Source organism: Panulirus ornatus, chromosome 4 (genome assembly GCF_036320965.1).
Source record: "Panulirus ornatus isolate Po-2019 chromosome 4, ASM3632096v1, whole genome shotgun sequence".
Taxonomy (NCBI): domain Eukaryota; kingdom Metazoa; phylum Arthropoda; class Malacostraca; order Decapoda; family Palinuridae; genus Panulirus; species Panulirus ornatus.
The window spans coordinates 3,658,641-3,678,920 of record NC_092227.1 but is presented as its reverse complement, the minus strand read 5'-3'; the positions used below and the strand labels follow the sequence as shown (position 1 = coordinate 3,678,920).

The window sequence follows — 20,280 nt, the reverse complement described above, 5'->3', positions numbered from 1 at the left end:
AGAGAGAGAGAGAGAGAGAGAGAGAGAGAGAGAGAGAGAGAGAGAGAGAGAGAGAGAGAGAGAGAGAGCACCGGAATGAAAGGTATGGCCGCCGCTGTTGGAGGTTGTTGTTGTTCCTCCTGGGGGGGAGGGGGGGGGGGTAAAGCATCGCGCCTCTGGCGCTAGTACTGTGACAAGGTGGGCGGGGCCTCCGGTCCGGCATGCGTTTTGAAGCTAGATGTATTGGCGTACGACCATCCCCCCCACCACCCTCTCTCACCCCCCTCCCTCCATGACTCTCTCTCTCTCTCTCACATACATACATACATACATACATACATACATACATGCCCAACCAGAGAGCGAGAGTGTATTTAAAGCATACTTAAATTAGATAGCAGGTGTTATGGGTGACCAGTGCGTCTGTGTGTGTGTGTGTGTTAGGGCAGGCAGGCGGGCGCCATTAAGCCTTAACCCTCAAGTGCCAGTTGATGTGTCACGTTATCAAGCTGGTGCTGGGGGGAGGGGGGTGTGAAGAAGGGGGAAGGAGGGGAGTTGAAGGGGGGGTGTGCAACACACCCCTCCTCCTCCTCCTCTTCCCTCCCTCCCGGGTGTGGTAGGAATGGTGGAGGGCGGGTTGCATGTAGTTGTGGTGCCGGACCTTCACCCCCTAAGCAGGCTGGGCTGGTCGCCCCTCCCCCCTCCCCTCCCCTCCCCTCCCCTCCCTTGGTGGCAGTATTGCCCGTCATCCACGTGGGGGCGATGGAAGGGGTTGGCAGTCCAGTAAGTGTTCCTGGTATCCACGTGGTTGGTTTTGCTGTGTGTGTGTGTGTGTGTGTGTGTGTGTGTTTCAGCAGCGTTGCACATGCGCCCGTATTCCACGTGGTGTGAGTACTGACTGGGTGTTGGCGATGTTGCACGTGTGTGTGTGTGTGTGTGTGTGTGTGTGTCATCCACATGGTTTTGGTGCTGGGTGTTGGCAGTGTTGCCTGTGATCCTGTCATCCACGTGCTGGTGCTACTAGGTGTTGGCAGCTTTGCACGTGTCCCTTTCATCCACGTGGTGTTGGTCCTGGGTGGTGGGAGTGTTGCACGTGCCCCTGCCATCCACATAGTGCTGATACTGGATGTTGGCAGTGTTGCATGTGTCAGTGTTGTCCACGTGGTATCGATACTGGGTGTTGTCAGTGTTGTACGTGCCTGTCATTCACGTGATGTTGGCATTAAGTGTTGGGAGTGTTATATGTGTATCTGTCATTCACATGGTGTTGGCACTAGGTGTTGGCAGTGTTGCACGTGTCAGTGTCATGCACGTGGTGTCAATACTAGGTGTTGGCAGCGTTGCACGTGTCAGTGTCATCCACGTGGTGCCGATACTGGGTGTTGGCAGTGTTGCCAGTGTTCCTCTCATCCACGTGGTGTCACTACTGGGTGTTGGCAGTGTTGCACGTGTCAGTATTATCCACGTGGTGCCGATGCTGAGTGTTGGCAGTGTTGCCAGTGTTCCTCTCATCCGTCCAGTGTTGGGAGTGGTCCACGCTGCCCCTGGCATCCAGCAGATGGTGTTACTGCATGTTGGTGGGATCAGGTCGTGTTGCCAGGCCATTTGATGCCAAGGGTCGTACCGTCTTTGAGCATAGAGGTCGTTGCTCAAGGGGTCGTACCGTCGTTGCTCAGGTCAGAGGTCGTCCAGCGGTGTTTCTTCCAGGCACGAGGGTGGGGGGTTGGGATTGAGTGGTGGGTTGCCCCGGGAGGGTTGGTTTAGCGGGGGGGGGGGGGGGGGGCGGGTGTGGCAGCGCGCGCGCCCCCTTCCCTTTTGCTAACCCCCTCCCCCCCTCCCCGCCTCGCTTAGAGAGGAGGGAGAGGGGATGATGCCCCTCCTCCCCCTGTGGACCCCTTCCCTTCCCCCTCCCCCTCTTCCCCCCCGGACTGATGTAAACAGCGTCACGTGATGGCAGCAGGCCGCCCGGCCGACCGACCTACTACTACTACACTCACACACACACACACACACACACACACACACACAGGTCGTTGTATGTAACACCGTTGCATGGAGACAATCACTCACTCCACGAACGGGCGTGTGTGTGTGTGTGTGTGTGTGTGTGTGTGTGTGTGTGTGTGTGTAATTACTAATATTATTGATTGTGTAAATTTGTTTGCCTTTTTCCGCATTAGAGAGGCAGCGACAGGAACGGACGAAGATGCAACATCATTCACTCTAATCCACAATCTAGCTATCATGTAAAATGCCCGAAACCAGACCTCCCCTACCATCTGTAATCAGGCCCCAAAGACCTTTCTGCTCTTTTCCCCAGACCGCTTCATATGCCGTGGTTCAGCCCACTGACAACACGTCGTCCCCTATATACCACGTCGCTCCAGTTCGCTTTATCCCATTTACACCTCACACCTTCCTGTAGATTCAGGCCCCTAATGCTGGAAGCTTCTCTCACTCCATCCTTCCACCTTTTCCATGTTCCCTCCACTTCCGAGATATAAACTCTCTTGGTCATCCTCTTCATATGTCCAAACTATTTCAGGACACCGTCCAAGACGGTTGCATTCAACTCCCTCACCACCCCATCGATACAGATCAAACAGCCATGGCGACATCAGACATCCGTTCTAGAGACTTACCTTCGCCTGAAGCCACTAATCATTCTCTCTTCCTACTCGCAAACATTCCTTATCCTCATGATAAAAACTCTTCACTGCTCTAATAGCTTTTCTCCCAAGCTCTGTATTCGTAACACCCACGAAGCATCTCAGAGACATCCCTGCCATTCGCTTTCTCCAGTTCCATAAATGTCACATTTACAGATCCTTCAGTTTCTCTCCTGAAACCAGTTTATACCGAGTATGTGTTTAATGCCTGTTTATGCCTAAGAGGAGGGAGCTATGCACTTCGCCCATAGTCAATTATTATGTATGTAAACACTGGCTTTTGGATCGCACTGTACTTTCAGGGCATGCTCATTGATTTAGCCTGATTTGCATGCCCAGTAGTGATGTCTTGCTGAAGACGTGTACCTTCCTCTGATATCTGTTACCCTTATTGTCCCTAACCTCTGGTGGTCAGAACCTTCACTAGTGACATTCTCTCAAAGTCCCGTTGGACTTGGTGAACTCCATAGGGCCTTGAGCGAGACAGTACTGCCCTTGAGCTTGGCGATGCGACCTTCCAGCGTCATGTCGTGACCTTTGTCAAAAAGTCACCGCCCTATTCTCAAAGGTCGTGCTCAAAGGTCGACCCGTCGTGCTCAAGGGTAGGAGTGTTCGTGGTCGATGGTTGCACCGTCGTGCTCAAGGGCCGTAGCCTCGTGCTCAAGGGCCGTGCCGTCCTGCTCCTGCGTTTGAGGGCCTTGCCCTCGGGCTCATAACCCGTACTCACGTGCTCTAGGGTCGTCCCGTCATGCTGTTTTGACGCTGAGAAGATGTGGCGCGTCTCCCTCACGACCCTGTGGCGTGGCGCGGGGTTGTCTTGGGGTAGGTCAGGGCCTGACGCCGCTCCTGCCTCCCACACTGTTTGAACTCTTGGTGTACACCTGAGTACGGTATTCACGCTCCCGTCTTTCCCAGACTTTATCACTCCACTTGTCTCCTGATTATTTCATTCAACACACACACACACACACACACACACACACACACATATATATATATATATATATATATATATATATATATATATATATATATAGATAGATAGATAGATAGATAGATAGATAGATAGATAGATAGATAGATAGATATAGATAGATAGATAGATAGATAGATAGATTTATTCGACCGCTTTTGCAGCTTATCCAAGCCTTGTTGAAGGTTGTGTACCTGTCATGGATGTGTCCCATTGTGCTGTAAGGGGAGAGACTTCTTTACACTCATGGGGACGCGATCTCTTGAACTTTCTCTACTGTAATACTATTTAATCTCCTTCATGGTATCCACCTTCGCAGTCTTATACCTCAGTTTATTCCCCTCATCCGCTACTCTTGTTAGACTATAAAAGCATTTCTTTGCATTTTTTTCACAACAAATTTCTTGTTAAGTTTCATGTTGTGGCCTCCAGTTGTTCCATACTTGCATCTGTCGACGCATTAGACCGGATTTAAGACGTAGAGGCTGTGATTAGGTCATTCTTTACTCCTCTCTCTCTTGCATAGCGGACAAATTTGAGACCTCTAGCCCCTCTCTCCGTAACTCAGTACTCTTAATTCTTATGACATCTTCGTTGCCCTCCTCTTGACCTCCTCTGTGAGTTCTTTTGTGCTTGTGTAAGTGCGATGTCCAAAGTTGGAAAAGTACATACTAGTTTTGGCTTAAAGTAAGATGTGAACAACTTGCTGGATATTTCTCAAATGCTGTTTTAATGTTTGCCAGCATAAGGTGTGTCGTCTTTACTCGTCTCCTGTAAGGAAGGTGGGGCTTTGGCGACAGAATGTGGGCGATGTCTGCTCCCATGCCTCTCTTACACACGCAGATTTCTTCAGTTAGATGAAATTCCAACGCGTCCCTTCCTCATCACATTTACTCGGGGTTGAGTTTCTTTGTCCGTCAGGCCAGTGTTCAAAAGTGTGACTCCGTCTCTTTGCGCATGACGTAGGCATCATCGGCATATGTATACAGGGGTCCAATCCTTCCTTCTAGCAGGGCATTCACGCGGACCGTGAATAATGTTGGTCTCAGAGGTGAATCCTGCTGCACTCTACTGGTGACCTCAGCCCGTTCGAGAGGGCTTATCTGACGTGACTTGCGTCCTTGTGTGTGTGTGTGTGTGTGTGTGTGTGTGTGTGTGTGTGTGTGTGTGTGTGTGTGTCTATACCGTGCTGTGTCGTTGTATCATCAGACCATGGGCAGGTCATGTGACAGTTATGTTACATTCCATGGGCCGGTCAGGACTGTTATGTTACCATATCATGACCTTCCTCGCGGAGTTGTCGTCGCGTGGCACAAGATGTTACCATTTAGGCCCAGATGCACCCCCGCCCACACACACACACACACACACACACACACACACACACACACACACACACACACACACACACACTGGCGGGTGGAAAGAACTTCTTCCCTTGCTGTTTGCAGATGACGCGGCTCTGGTGGTCGAGAGAGATTCCAGAAGCTGACCCCTTCATTAGGACGGTGCGACTCTTGAACACGACGGCACGACCCCTGAACACGACGGTTCGAACCTTAGCTTTGATGGCATAACCTTTGACCTGGGGGAGTTAAATCAAGCGTGGATTTATATAGAATTGTTATATGAGGAAATTTATTGGACAAATTGATATATATATATATATATATATATATATATATATATATATATATATATATATATATATATCCTTTTTGGACCATTAGATTTTCGTTGGCCTCAGGTGTTGTTGACCTCCCTCTTGATTCATGTCAACATTTATGTCTTTTTGTGGCTCACATAATTACATATTTTCAACCTGTTTATGAAATGTAATTTTTTTCCCCCAACAGGTAACTGCTAACCTGATATTACATTATGAAATTGGAGATAGGATAAATGCTGCAGGGGGGGGGATAATGCCATATATATATATATATATTATGAATATTTCAACTATGATTTATATGTGTGTGTGTGTGTGTGTGTGTGTGTGTGTGTGTGTGTGTGTGTACGTACGGAGCACCACTAATGGCCGTGTCTTGGCGTCCCTGGACAGGGTGGTGACAGGTGAGCGCCGGCGGAAGCATGCACACCAGAGCCACACAGCTGTGAAACAAAAAACAAACAAACCCGGGGCCAATACGCCAGCTGAACTCCTGCCGGTGAGTGTGAACATGACCAGTTGGAAGAGAGTGAGCGAGAAATAAAGAGAAAGAAAAAAGAGAAAGGAAAGAAATAAATATATATCTATAATATAAAAAAAAACCCTTGGTGGTGAATGGATATTTGGGGGAGACGAGGATAGATAAGTAATAAAGCAGTGGATCCAAAGACAACACAAAAAATTGAATGTGATGCGTCTCAACTGCCGCGTTTGTTTTGCTACCTCCGCGTTTCATACCTCGTGCGCCGCCCGCGTGTGCCAGCCGTGACGTCACCCCACCTCCCGCGTGTGCAACCGTGACGTCACTGACTAAAGATGATTGACGGCAAGACCCCACCCTCGCTGAGCCCAACGGTGCCCACTATGGGGTAAGTTGCACCGAGTCTTACCAGTCTCGTATTGCTGCTCTCTCTCTCTCTCTCTCTCTCTCTCTCTCTCTCTCTCTCTCTCTCTCTCTCTCTCTCCTCTCTCTCTCTCTCTCGTGTCCGTCCTCCTGTGCATGATCGTGCCCCCCCATCTCTCTCTCTCTCTCTCTCTCTCTCTCTCTCTCTCTCTCTCTCTCTCTCTCTCTCTCTCTCTCGAGTTGAGTAGTGGTTTAAGCCTCACCTCTTCTGTCACCTTTAATTGGCTTGATTAAATTTTTTTTTCTTCATTATGATGTGCTAACTTGGTTGTTTATTATTATTGTTATTATTACTTTGTTATTATTATTATTATTATTATTATTATTATTATTATTATTATCATTATACTGATACATATTATATTATTATTATTTTTGTTAAATACCGGTAGTTATTATTAATATTTTTATTATTAGTTATTATTATTATTATTATTATTATTATTATTATTATTATTATATTATTATTTTATTACATACTGGTAATTATTATTATTATGTTATTATTATTATTATTATTATTATTATTATTATTATTATATACCGGTAATTATTATTATTATTATTATCATTATTATTATTATTATTATTATTATTATTATTATTATTATTGAATAATAGATTTCTTTCCCCCCAGGTTTAATGTCATGTGACATAGGTGAATCTTTTCCTCATGTACCCGACTGGTCATAATGTGTACATGAGGGAAACGAAGTGTTACCGACCCTTGACCACCTGCACACTGTAGGCTTAACCCTGAACACAAGCTTGGTTGGGCCCTACAAGTGTGTGTGTGTGTGTGTGGCAGATGAAAGATGTCCAATGTCGCTGTGTTACAGACTCATGTATACATGATTACAGTGTTACAGGGTGATATATATATATATATATATATATATATATATATATATATATATATATATATATATATATATATATATATATATATATGCCTTCTCCATATATATATATATTTATCACTGTGTTACAGGGTGTTGTATACATTATTACTGTGTTACGAAGTGATGTATACATTATTACTGTGTTACAGAGTGATGTATACATTATTACTGTGTTACAGAGTCATGTATACATCATTACTCTGTTACAGAGTCATATATACATGATTACTGTTCCAGAGTGATGTATGTACGGTATACAGTATTACCATGAGTATTATTGTGATACTTTGGTATGCTGTGATACAAGCTGTTGTATACAGTAATACCTTGTGTTTTGCAGTGGTACATGCTGTAGTATACATCATTACCTTGAGAGTATTACAGTGGCACATAATGTAGTATGCAGTATTTCTTTCAGTATTACAGTGTTACATAGTGTAGGAAAATGTTACCTTAAGTATCACTGTGGTATGAACTGTGGTATTCATATTACATTGAGTATTACAGTGAAACAAATTATAGTATACAGTATTGAGTATTACAGATTCAAACTACAGTATACAGTATTACCTTGAGTATTACAGTGATACAAACTATAATTTACAGTAATGCATTGAATATTAGTTACAAAATATAGTATTACAGTGATACAATTTATAGTAATACATTATTACATTGAGTATTACAGTGATACAATTTATAGTAATACATTATTACATTGAGTATTACAGTGATACAAGCTATACAGTGTTGCAGATACATGATGGCCTGGCCTTTTAAATGGATACCCAAGGGTTATAGCGACGTGTCCATGGGTCGTACCGTCATGCTCGAGGAGTCGTACCGTCGTGCTCGAGGGGTCGCACCGTCGTGCTCGAGGGGTCGCACCGTCGTGCTCGAGAGGTCGTACCGTCGTGCTCGTATGTTCGCACCGTCGAGCTTGTAGGTTCGCACCGTCGTGCTCGAGGGTTCGAACCGTCGCGCGCGAGGGGTCGTACCGTCGTGCCCGAGGTTGTGGGAGGAGTACTGCCGCTGGTACACACACCGGACCAGACTGGACCGGTTTCAGAGTTGGCTCCTCCCTGGAGACACGACCTTAAAGGTTTTCATTACACGTCACGACAGACGACAGACGACCCCCCCTTGCCTCCTCCTGTTTACCCTAACCGTCCACAAGATACAGAGCGAGTGGCCTTACCTAACCTGAATCAACACAACCCCAGGGTAGATAAAGCTTTACCCTAACCTGAGTAAGGTAAACCTTACCCTACATTGCCCCTTACCTTAACCTAACGAAACTAAACCTCATCCTACCTAGCCCTTCCCTCCCCAAACTAAACCTTACCCTACGTAGCCCTTCCCTCCCCTGACTAAACTGTACTCCACCTAACCTAACCTAACTTAATTAGACATTATCTAACCTAAACTCATATACTTGCTAAACCTTACCTTACTTAACGTAACCACAGTCACTAGACATAAGGGAAAGTGTGTCACTGGACCTTAAGTAAGATAAGTTATTATTATTATTATTATTATTATTATTATTATTATTATTATTAGTAGTAGTAGTAGTAGTAGTAGTAGTAGTATTACGTATTTGAATATTTTAGGGGGAAGCCTTTAGATTATTGGGGTCCATGTGGGTGTTGTCTGCGTTTGTTATTGTATGTATGTATACCATTGTGTTTTTGAACGTACGTGTGTATGTTCGTGGTGTTGGTGTGTTTATTGTGGCCATTGTATAGAAATACACGTAATGACAAGGAAGAGAAGGAAAAACATGTTGAAAATACAGTCCGATCTCTTCTCTCATCACATACAAGCTTTCGCTCCAGACCTAGTCATGCAAACGTTGGCCCCAAACGTAGACGCACAAACGTAGACTCCAGCCAGACCCAGACGCACAAACGTTGACACCAGACTCCAGATATACAAACGTTGGCTCCAAACCCAGACATGCAAACGTTGGCCTCAGACCCAGACACACAAACGCCAGCGTCTAAATAACTCTGTGCCCGATTTAGGTCCCAGCCACACCCAGAAATAGTAGCCGCCACACCTTCTCAGCTACACCCTGCCACATCTACTCCCCCATCTCCTCTCTCTCTCTCTCTCTCTCTCTCTCTCTCTCTCTCTCTCTCTCTCTCTCTCTCTCTCTCTCTCTCTCTCGAATTGCCTTTTATTTTCCCAGAGGCGCTGGAAAGTTGGCACATGTATACCCTTAATTCACGTTTTCTTCGCCCGTTTTCTCGAGTCTCTCCTATTTCCGTGATGTTTAAGATGACTCGTTTTCCGTTGTTGGAGTGTTAGTCATATCTGTTTCAACATTAAGTTCCGTGTTTCATGGTTTGGGGTTATTGTTATTATTATTATTATTTTTTTTTACATTCTTGCCCTTCTTGACCCTTTAAGGGTCAGGTCAAAGGACAGGTCGTTATGCTCAGGGGTCGATGGTTTTGGTTCATCGTGGCTAAGGGTCGTACCGTCGTGTTCAGCGGTCGTACCTTCGTGCTCATCGGGTGTCATGCTCTAAGGGTCGTACTGTCGTACTCGAGGGTCGTACCTATAGAATGCTTCGTGAACCTCCCCCTGCATATAACACCTACAGCAGCGTGCGTGTGTGTACACATACCTCATGTTGGGATGTCACACGACCACGCCAAGCAACACCAACTACGTCAAGCACCACGTCAAGCACCCCAAGCCATGCCATGCACTTCCAACCACGTCAGGCTTCAGCCGCCTCAAGCACCCTCCAACCACTCCAAGCACCCTTCAGCCAGCTCAAAAGCATTATTCAACCACGTCAAGCACCCTCCAACGAAGTCAAGTGCCACCAGACACTTCAGGCACCCGCCGACCTAGTCAAGCACCCACCAACCAAGCCAAACACGTCAGGCACCCTCCAACCAAGCCAAACACCTCCAAACACGTCAGGCACCTCCAAACACGTCAAACACAGCAGTACTCGTGACGCTTTAAGTAAGACCACCACTTCTTTGAGCACGACGGTACGACCACCGAACACGAGTACGTCAATTGAGCACGACGGTACGACCATCGAACACGATGGTACGACCATCGAGCACGACGGCACGACCATCGAACACGACGGTACGACCATAGAACACGACGGTACGACCATCGAGCACGACGGTACGACGATCGAGCACGACGGTACGACCATCGAGCACGACGGTACGACCATCTAGCACGACGGTACGACTGTCCTAGCATTTTTCCTTCTTCATGAAGTTAAGGTTGACATTCGTAATCTCCGAGGCTTCGTCATACAGTTCATCTCGCCATAAGATAAAGTACAACAATAATCCTAATCGCTGAGCGGACGTGTTTAGTATTCTGGTACTTAATCCTCTTAATGGATTTTTTTTTCTCTCCAAAGAGGATAGATATAGAGAGGAATTTAATATAGATTAATTCTGAAGATATATTTTTTTCTTCATTTGACTGGTTCTTTTACACAGAGAGATAGGAGATCTCTCATCAAAAGAAAATGGGTTCAGTATTTATGATACCAATTAAAGCTTAAGCTTATTCAGTGTAAACTCTGTACTTGTCCAAATGCCAAAAAAATAGGTTCAGTATTTGTGATGCCAATTCAAGCTTATTCATTGTAAACTCTGTACTACTTGACCAAGTGCCCACAATCCTGAGTTTAGTGATTCATAAGGCCGCATGAGCCTGGTAAACCATGAAGCGAGGTAAACCATGAGCCTGGTAAACCATGAAGCGAGGTAAACCATGAGCCTGGTAAACCATGAAGCGAGGTAAACCATGAGCCTGGTAAACCATGAAGCGAGGTAAACCATGAGCCTGGGAGACCATGAAGCGAGGTAAACCATGAGCCTGGTAAACCATGAAGCGAGGTAAACCATGAGCCTGGGAGACCATGAAGCGAGGTAAACCATGAGCCTGGGAGACCATGAGATGAGCTGAACCATGAAGCAGAGATGAAATATAAACCAGGTAAACCATGAAGCAAGATGAAATATAAATCAGGTAAACCATGAAGCAAGATGAAATATAAACCAGGTAAATCATGAAGCAAGATGAAATATAAACCAGGTAAACCATGAAACAAGATGAAATATAGACCAGGTAAACCATGAAGTAAGATGAAATATAAACCAGGTCAACCATGAAGCAAGATGAAATATAAACCAGGTCAACCATGAAGCAAGATGAAATATAAACCAGGTCAACCATGAAGCAAGATGGCGTATAAACCAGGTCAACCATGAAGCAAGATGAAATATAAACCAGGTCAACCATGAAGCAAGATGAAATATAAACCAGGTCAACCATGAAGCAAGATGAAATATAAACCAGGTCAACCATGAAGCAAGATGAAATATAAACCAGGTCAACCATGAAGCAAGATGAAATATAAACCAAGTAAACCATGAAGCAAGATGAAATATAAACCAGGTCAACCATGAAGCAAGATGACGTATAAACCAGGTAAACCATGAAGCAAGTTAGAACTTCCCGTAAAACAGTGTTGTTAGTGTTGTGTCGGTGTTGGCACTGCAGTCGCTAGTGTTTCATGTGTACGCGTTCGGGGAGCGGCTTATGAACGGAAACCCAAAAAAGCTTATCTAGATTCCTAGTTGTAAGTCTGCGTCAGTTTACTATCGCGCTTTACGAAGGTTAATCCTCCCAGTGTGTTTGGTCAGAGTCTTTCGCAAAAAAAAAAAAAAGAAAAAAAATAATGAAAATCGCTACGAGGAAAAGGCCTGCAACACAAAATGGCCTACGACACAAATAGTCTTACAACTTAGAAGGCCTAAAACACAAAAAGGTCCACAACACAAAGGTCAGTAACACAGAAATGCCCGTAAAAGGTCTGCTTCACAAAAATGCCCTCAACTCAAAAGGCCCACAACACAAAAAGGCCTACATCATTAAAAGCGTGCAACGTAAAAGGCCAACAACGAAAATGTATTGTGACTTCCTGTGGACAGAATTGGTATGCTGGCATGACATGATGTTCCGGATCAAACTGGCTCTCTACCCTTCATTATATACGCCGCACTCTGCCTCTTGTGATATATATATATATATATATATATATATATATATATATATATATTGGTCTCCCCTGATGTGATTATTACACGAAAGTGCACTTGGGAACTTTTCGTGTTTCATTTTCCCCATGGACTCATAGGAATATATATATATATATATATATATATATATATATATATATATATATATATATATATATATATATATATATATATATATGTGTGTGTGTGTGTGTGTGTTTGTGTGTGTGTGTGTGTGTGTGTGTGTGTGTGTCTGTGTCTGTGTGTGTGTCTGTGTGTATTATATCAGGTGTTACTGGATTCGGCCATCCTGTGGTTAAACTCTGAGTGAAGAAAAGGTTTTTTTTCCCTCAAAGGAGTCCATCCTTTCCCTGCTACTGACCGGAGCAGATAATACCATGAAAGAGAGGGAGAGAAGAAGAAAAACAGTTTTTCTGTACCACAGCTGAAGTGAGGATCTTGGGAGTACATAGCTCGAGCGGCGCAGTCAGTCATTGGAACAGACGCTGGGCAGAGGGCGTTCGGTGTAAAAACCTTGATGCATAGAAAATGGCTCCCCGTGTGACTCCTGACTGGGTTAAGGTTCTAAGTCTTGTGGTAGGTCTAGGGCGAGGTGGGGGCAGGGAGGTTGTGTGGTGCGGGAGCGTGGGAGTTTGGTGTGGTTGAGGGTAGGAGTGGAGACAGGGTTGGGGGGGTGGGAAGAGGGTGGTTGAGGGGGTGAATGAGGGAGTTCAAGAGACGCAGTGATGAGACTTTAGACTTAAACGAGGAGATGTAATCGTGGGAATGACACAGTCCGTAGTAATTTACTTCTCTAGTTACGCCAGTTGGGAATTGGAGGTCAGTAGCCGGGGACCTGTGTGTTGTGGTGGAGGGTTCTGTGAAAGTTACAGTGAAGGAGTGGGAATACATTACTGGTGCCTGTAGCCTCGTAGTTAGAGGGAAGGTGGAGAAAGAGGGAGGAAAGGCTCAATAAAAAGATATAGACAATAAACAAGTCACAGAGATGGTGGAGAAGGTCCAGAGGAAGGCAGCGAGGATGGAACCAGTGTTAGGGAGAGTTGAGTTGCAAGGGAAGGATAGAGGCTTTAAATTTTGCCCCTCCTGGGAAGAGAAAAGAATGCGAGGTGACTCGTTCGAGAGATAGTCCCCCCCAAGAGATTCTTCATGAGATAGTGCCTCACAGGTGTAAAAGTCCTTCCCCATTAGGTACAAACAGGTGACCAAACACACACACACACACACACACACACACACACACACACACACACACACACACTTTACATACAGACCTGGCCTAGAGCAGTGAGTACGTGCATAGAGCCATGCCTCTCATCAATCATGGGCTTATGAGAGCAGGTGTGACTTCATGCCATGGCCAGGTGTGTGTTCTGTGGTTGCACGCCATTTATGTTTGGTCTTTTACCTGTGCACAAGCATTCAGGAACATCATGTTTTGCTATTCTCATAACACATTCGTCGAAGATTACTCACCTGACTTCTGGTGTAGACGGTGTTGTGCTCTGGTGGTTAGAAAATTGGTGGACTGGCCTTCAACAAGCTGAGCTCAAAAACGGTTGCACGCATCAAGTGGTGTGCCCCCGGGATTAGTCCTGGGATCCCTTCTGTTTCCCGATGTGTGTTTAATGACGATGGTAACGGGACGTGTCCTAAGAGACCAACTTTTACGCAGGCGCCGCAAAGTTTGCAACTAAAGCTTACAGCAGAGGCTGAACGTCTGTAGGTGGAGGCTGTTTGGAACAGCCGGGTAGTTTGGACAATCTCATTCAGCAAGTGAATATTGACATGGATAGAAGCACAGATTTACACGTCGGCAGTAGCTACAGGAGACCAGTGAGGAAGAATGCTTAGGTGTGACAACCTCCCCGGTGCCACGATGCCAAGGAAGCAGAGTCGTGTACGAGAATGAAAGATAAACAGAATATCAAGTTTTATAAGTCTGTCCCCCGAACCGCCCCTCCCTCACCTGCCCCTCGAACTGCCCCTCCCTCATCTGCCCCTCGAACCGCCCCTCCCTCACCTGCGCCTCGAGCCTCCCCTCCCTCACCTGCCCCTCGAACCGCCCCTTCCTCACTTGAGCCTTGAACCGCCCCTCCCTCACCTGCCCCTCGAACCACCCCTCCCTCACTTGCCCTTCAAACCGGCCCTCCAGCCTTCCCTCACAAGCCCGCCCCTTCAAGCCTCCCTTACCTGCTCCATCACCGCCGTCCCTCACATGCCGCCCCCAACAAGCACCCCGCCCTCACCTACCCCTCCAACACACACACACACACACACACACACACACACACACACACACACACCATTCCGCACCTGTTTCTCATACTACAGAATGTTTCGAGCCATATGTGCTTCGCTGCGCCTATTGCTACCACTGCGGTTGCTCTCGCTACACCTGATGCTACTTTTGCAGTGGCTGTTACCTGTGGTCCTAGTTACTGTTGCCACTACCTGCCACTCTTTGCCAGCTTCGTTTGTGCCACCACAGCTGGGAGGAGCAGTATAGCAGCTGCCACGAACTACCTTAAACGGTCAAGCAGCAGCGTCAGCATAAGTTCCCAACAACACCTGTGTGCTGTGGCCTCACCGCGACGAACCCCTCCCCCCCTTTCTCTCCTCCCACCCCTGCAACGATACTGACCCACCACTTTGGCTCACCACTACTCGCCACCACCACCCCTCCCTCCCTCCCTCCCTCCCTCCACCATGGAAGACATTACACGGGGCGTAGGTGTTTGCATGCACCATTGCCCTGCGTCACTCGTGCTTGCAGTTGATGATGATGCCTTAATGCGGGCCCGCTGCTTGCCAGGTGTCATAATTTTCATTTTTACTTTTTTTATAGTCTTCTGAATTGGTGTGTATGAGACCCCACCTCTCTCTCTCTCTCTCTCTCTCTCTCTCTCTCTCTCTCTCTCTCTCTCTCTCTCTCTCTCTCTCTCTCTCTCTCACACACACACACACACACACACACACACACAGATACAGGGTTCCTTGGACTCTCGTGGGTTCGAATCCCGGGCGTGGCAGTCGGCCAACAACCAGCCCAGATGTTCATCCTTCTGTGGTCGATGAATGGGTACCTGGATTAGGCTGAGGGGCTGAGGTGTGTGTGTGTGTGTGTGTGTGTGTGTGTGTGTGTGTGTGTGTGTGTGTGTGTGTGTGTGTGTGTTTATTGATACAAAAGAAAAGGGTAAGAGACAGGGTAACAGGTGTAATACTTTCTCCTCGTAACAAGCACACACACACACACACACACACACACACAAACACACACCCACACACACACGCACGCACGCACGCACGCACGCACACACACAAACACAAACACACACACACGTGTGGGAGACATTCTGAAGGTATGATTCACATGTACACACCAGGTGTGTGCGGTACTCATTACATCTAGTCGTTATTTTCACTTTTTCGAATAACTCTTGGACTGACGGGAGGGGTCGGGGGAGCGGGAGGTTGTGTTTGGCCTAGGGCAGTGGTTGTTGGACGCAGGAAGGGGCACCAACAGTACCTCCACCACCACCATCTCCTACACTACCTCTATCTCCGATATTTCCACCACCACCACCACACCCACTGGGTTCCAGGTGCGCCTGGGGGCAACCACCATACTGTTTGTACCCCACGGAGTCGTCCCGCAGTGCTCAGGGTTGTCCCGCAGGGTTCAGGGTCGTACCGCAGTGCTTAGGGTCGTACCGCAGAGTTCACGGTCGTACCGCAGTGCTCAGGGTTGTCCCGCAGGGTTCAGGGTCGTACCGCAGTGCTTAGGGTCGTACCGCAGAGTTCACGGTCGTACCGCAGTGCTCAGGGTCGTACCGCAGGGTTCATAGAGGGAGGAGGGATGAAGGAGAAGGCATCACAGGTGTGGAGAGTCAGGGGTGCAGACTGGTTGTTACCTGCCCTTGTGATCATCAGACCAAATCACATGTGTGATGAAGCAGGCCAGGCGAGAGGAGGGGAAGGGGGAAACCCCGCGCCCCACATGAGACGCGGGTTCGGATCCCTCCAGCAGCGTCACATCCACCACCACCTGACACACTGACGGGGCGCTGATAACAGATGTAATGGTGATACTTGGAGCAGACGGAGACGAAAGACGTGGAGAAAGTACTCAAAAGGAAGACATCGGGGGTCATAACAAGAGGGGCGGGGCTGGGGTCAGGGGTCATAATAAGAGGGGCGGAGCGAAGGTCAGGGGTCATAATAAAATGGGCGGAGCTGGGGTCAGAGGGTCATAATAAGAGGGGTGGGGTTGGGGTCGGGGTCATGATTAGAGGGGCGGGGCGGGGATCAGGGGTCATAACAAGAGGGGCGGGGCGGGTGTCAGTCTCGACATAGACGGTTTAAGTTCTTCATAATCATCACAGTGGTTGAGATGGGGCTGTTCTTGTGGTGGTCCTGTATGAGAGTGTGGATGGCTCTGTTTGTAGTTGTGGTGTCGTCCTGCAACCCGGGGGACGAGGGATCTCTGGTGGTAGGAGGTGACGGTGGCAGGAAGGTTGGTGGTGCAGTAGCTTCTTTCCTCAGTCGTCGGATGTGGACCTGGTGATGGTTGGGGAGCGTCGGGAGGCGTGGTGTGTTGTCGCCAGGGATAATGTTCAGGGCCTCTATTCTGCTCCTTTTCTGCTGGAATCCCCTTGTTGAGTGGTGGGTAAGGTGTAAGACCTGGCGAAGGGGTAGACGCAGATGGGTTTGGGAAGAATGAAAGTTGAGTTGATGCCCTCAGGACTGGGCGCCCAGGATGTCGGAATATAGAGAGAGAGAGAATGCGTAGAGACAAGAGGCTGGAGGATTTGATAATGGCGCTGACGTGTTCCTCCCGGCTTAGTTTATCGTCCGGAGTGACACCGAGAAGTCCTGATGGGACTGACCAATCTGGAAGGGGGTTGGGTGGGAGGGTGGAGCTGGTCTGTGGGTCCTGATGGGGGGTTGGGGGTGGTAGAGTGGGACAGGGCTGGAAGAAAGGCTCATGTGCATAACGACGGTCCTGGTGTGGTTGATGGTGACGTGTTTGGCGGTCGTCCAGGCCCCTGGAGGTTGGATGGAGGTGTTCTGGAAGGGGTGGATGGTAGTCGGGAGGTGGTCCAGGCCCCTGGAGGCTTGAGGGAGGTGTTCTGGAAGGGGTGGATGGTAGTCGGGAGGGTTGGTTGGTCAGTGCCCAGCGACACCACCAGTGGTACGAGAGTCCTTCGTTCACGTGGACGAGGAGGCTGGTGCTGATGCACGTGTTGCGAGAGAGAGAGAGAGAGAGAGAGAGAGAGAGAGAGAGAGAGAGAGAGAGAGAGAGAGAGAGAGAGAGAAGGAGGACTTCGGGAATCGATCGCGACCCCCTTCCGTCCTGACTAATTCAGTAAGATCGAGCGGCCAAGGTACGCGTGTTCCCTGCCTTTTTTTTTTTTTTCTCTCTCTCTCTCTCCTCTCTCTCTCTCTCTCTCTCTCTCTCTCTCTCTCTCTCTCTCTCTCTCTCTCTCTCTCTCTCTCTCTCTCTCTCCCCGTTCGTATTTTGAGCCAGACCTCGTGCAAGACGGTGGTGGTCCCGGGGAACAGATGTCCTGTGACCGTCTAGGACCCGAGAGGACGCTGGTGGTGGTGAAGATGGGGAGGGTGAAACGCTTTGGAATGGACGGACACTTGACCGCCTCTCCCGTCTCTCGATCACGCCACCTCCGCCTTGTAGAGTCGACTCCGTAAACACACACACACACACACACACACACACACACACACACACACACACACACACACACACGAGTTAGATAGTCTCAGGTAATATATATAGATATTGATCCTTATGGCATATTGGAAGTGCGTAGACATTCCCCAGCCACATGGATGGGGGAGGAGGTAGATGGACACATTACGTCAGGTAGATTGTACGGCGTCGCTGACCATGACGTCAATTAGATAAGACGGAGTGACGCTGCTGACCACTACGTCACTCAGGTCGATGCTGTGACGCTCCTGACTGTTCCGTCAAGTCAGTCAGGTCGATGTTGTAACGCTCCTGACTGTTACGTCAGTCAGGTCGATGTTGTAACGCTCCTGACTGTTACGTCAGTGAGGTCGACACTGTGACGCTCTTAACGGTAACGTCAGTCAGGTAGACACTGTGACGCGCCTGACTGTTACGTCAGACAAATAATGTGACGCGGTAACGTCAGTCAGGTAGACACTGTGACGCGCCTGACTGTTACGTCAGACAAATAATGTGACGCTTCTAACCGTGACGTCAAGTATAGAGACTGTGATTTTACTCCACGTGTTCCGTGATTCTCTCGTGCGTGTGTTACCTTTGATACCTGTTTGTGATTCTAGTGTTCCAGGTCGGTCCTGTGTCTTGCGTTACACGCCAGTATGGTTTGCGTTGCGTCACGGAGCCTAGCAACAGCCGAGTGTGTTACGGGTGAGTGTTGCTGGCGTTACAGCTGAGGCTGGCGGTGTTGCGGTTACCATGGCAAGCTGACGAGGAGCTGGTGATACGGTGGAAGGGTGAGGGAGAGGGAGATGATACAAGGCTAGGGACGGACTTAGAGGGCGCTGTGTAACGCTGGGGGATTGGGCAGGGAGGAGGGGGGAGACATAATGGCTGGGAGGGAGGGAGAATGGCTGTGACAGAGGGAGGGCATGGCTGAGGGAGGGCAAATGGTTACATGTCTTTGAGGAAGAGAGCAAACTGGCAGGGAGGAAGGAAGGGAGGTTGATGTAAGGCCGTTATGGAGGAGGAGGAGAAGGAGGACAAGCCATGGTGGAGGGAGAGGGAGAATGAGTCGTGATGGAGGGTATAGGGGAGGCAACGCTGTGCTGGATGGAGAGGCCAGGTTGTGATGGAGGTGGGGGACCGGCTAGGCCATGATGGAGGGAGAGGGAGGCCAGCCTTTCGTGGAGGGAGGGAGGGAGGGACAGGCCAGGTTGTGATGGCGGGAGAGGAAGGCCAGGCCGTGATGGAGGGAGTGGGAGCTCAGGCTTTGATGGAGGGAGGTAGGGAGGGAGAGGCCAGGTTATGCTTGAGGGAGGATGGGGGGAGAGGGGGCTAAGCGGTGATGGAGGGAAGGGGAAGGAGATTGAGGAGGAGGAGGGGAGCCCTAAGAATAAAGTAGCTATGTATGACTGGGCGTGGGGAGGGGAGGGTCGTGGAGGGCAGCGCGGCTTCCTCTCCGAACCACAGTACCGCATCATTACTTCGCCCCTCCCTCCACCACCACTCCCCCCCACACCCCCCTTCCTGCACATCCAGACCCCCTCCCTCCCCTCCTTCCTCCCCCCCACCCCGAGCACCAGGACCACGCTGCCTTTCGTAGAAGGATGTAGCAGGGCGTATCCCCTCCCCCTCACACACACACACACACACACACACACACACACACACACTACATGGTGGTGTGATTGTGTGAAGGCAACACTTCACCCAGGAAGAGTTGGTGGCGGCGGTGATGCTACTGTGGAAGGATGTAGTGATTGTGGTCGGGAGAGAGAGAGAGAGAGAGAGAGAGAGAGAGAGAGAGAGAGAGAGAGAGAGAGAGAGAGAGAGAGAGAGAGAGAGAGATTTGTGATCTGTGCCGGTAGAAACCCCGGCAAGCTTTCATCGTGCACCCCCCCCATGCTCATCTTGTGAGCGGTAGCGCAAAATAAGGATTACAGGAGTCCCACACACACACACACACACACATACACACACACACACACACACACACACACACACACACACACAGGGTCATAGTCAGACCCCCAGTGGGTTGATATTACATAGAATGTTATAGTTCATAGCAGGTATTTCAGTGTATGCCTTACGTAGTTTCATATGGTACACGTTTCACCGACCAGATGCCCAAAAGTGTGTACAACCTTAAAGTTTCAGGTATCTTGTTATTAACACTGAGGTGTCGTGACATTTCTGGCAGGGTTGGTTTTAGGTTTTCCACATTGTAAGACCGAGCCACATTCTTTAAGACCTAGTGTTGTAGTTGGTGTCCAGATCTTTGACCACAAACTATACAGTTCACATGATCAACGTCTCCAGGTAGACCAAACTATAGCCTTGCTTTAGCGTAGCAGTAGAGAGCGGCCCCCTGTCTG

The 20,280-nt window shown here is 48.4% G+C and overlaps 1 protein-coding gene across 8 annotated transcripts in view; it reads left to right on the top strand.

Annotated features, from left to right (window-relative positions):
* LOC139765265 (uncharacterized) overlaps positions 1-20,280 on the top strand; it is a 199,266-nt gene that overhangs the window by 30,170 nt on the left and 148,816 nt on the right. For 7 of the 8 annotated variants that reach the window (XM_071692674.1, XM_071692665.1, XM_071692657.1 and 4 more), the window contains exon 2: positions 5,684-6,159. The exons of the other annotated variant lie outside the window; for it this stretch is intronic. In XM_071692674.1, the coding sequence (XP_071548775.1) occupies positions 6,107-6,159 (53 nt within the window). In that variant the 5' untranslated portion in view covers positions 5,684-6,106. The remainder of the gene's footprint in view (positions 1-5,683; positions 6,160-20,280) is intronic. 8 annotated transcript variants of the gene reach the window in all.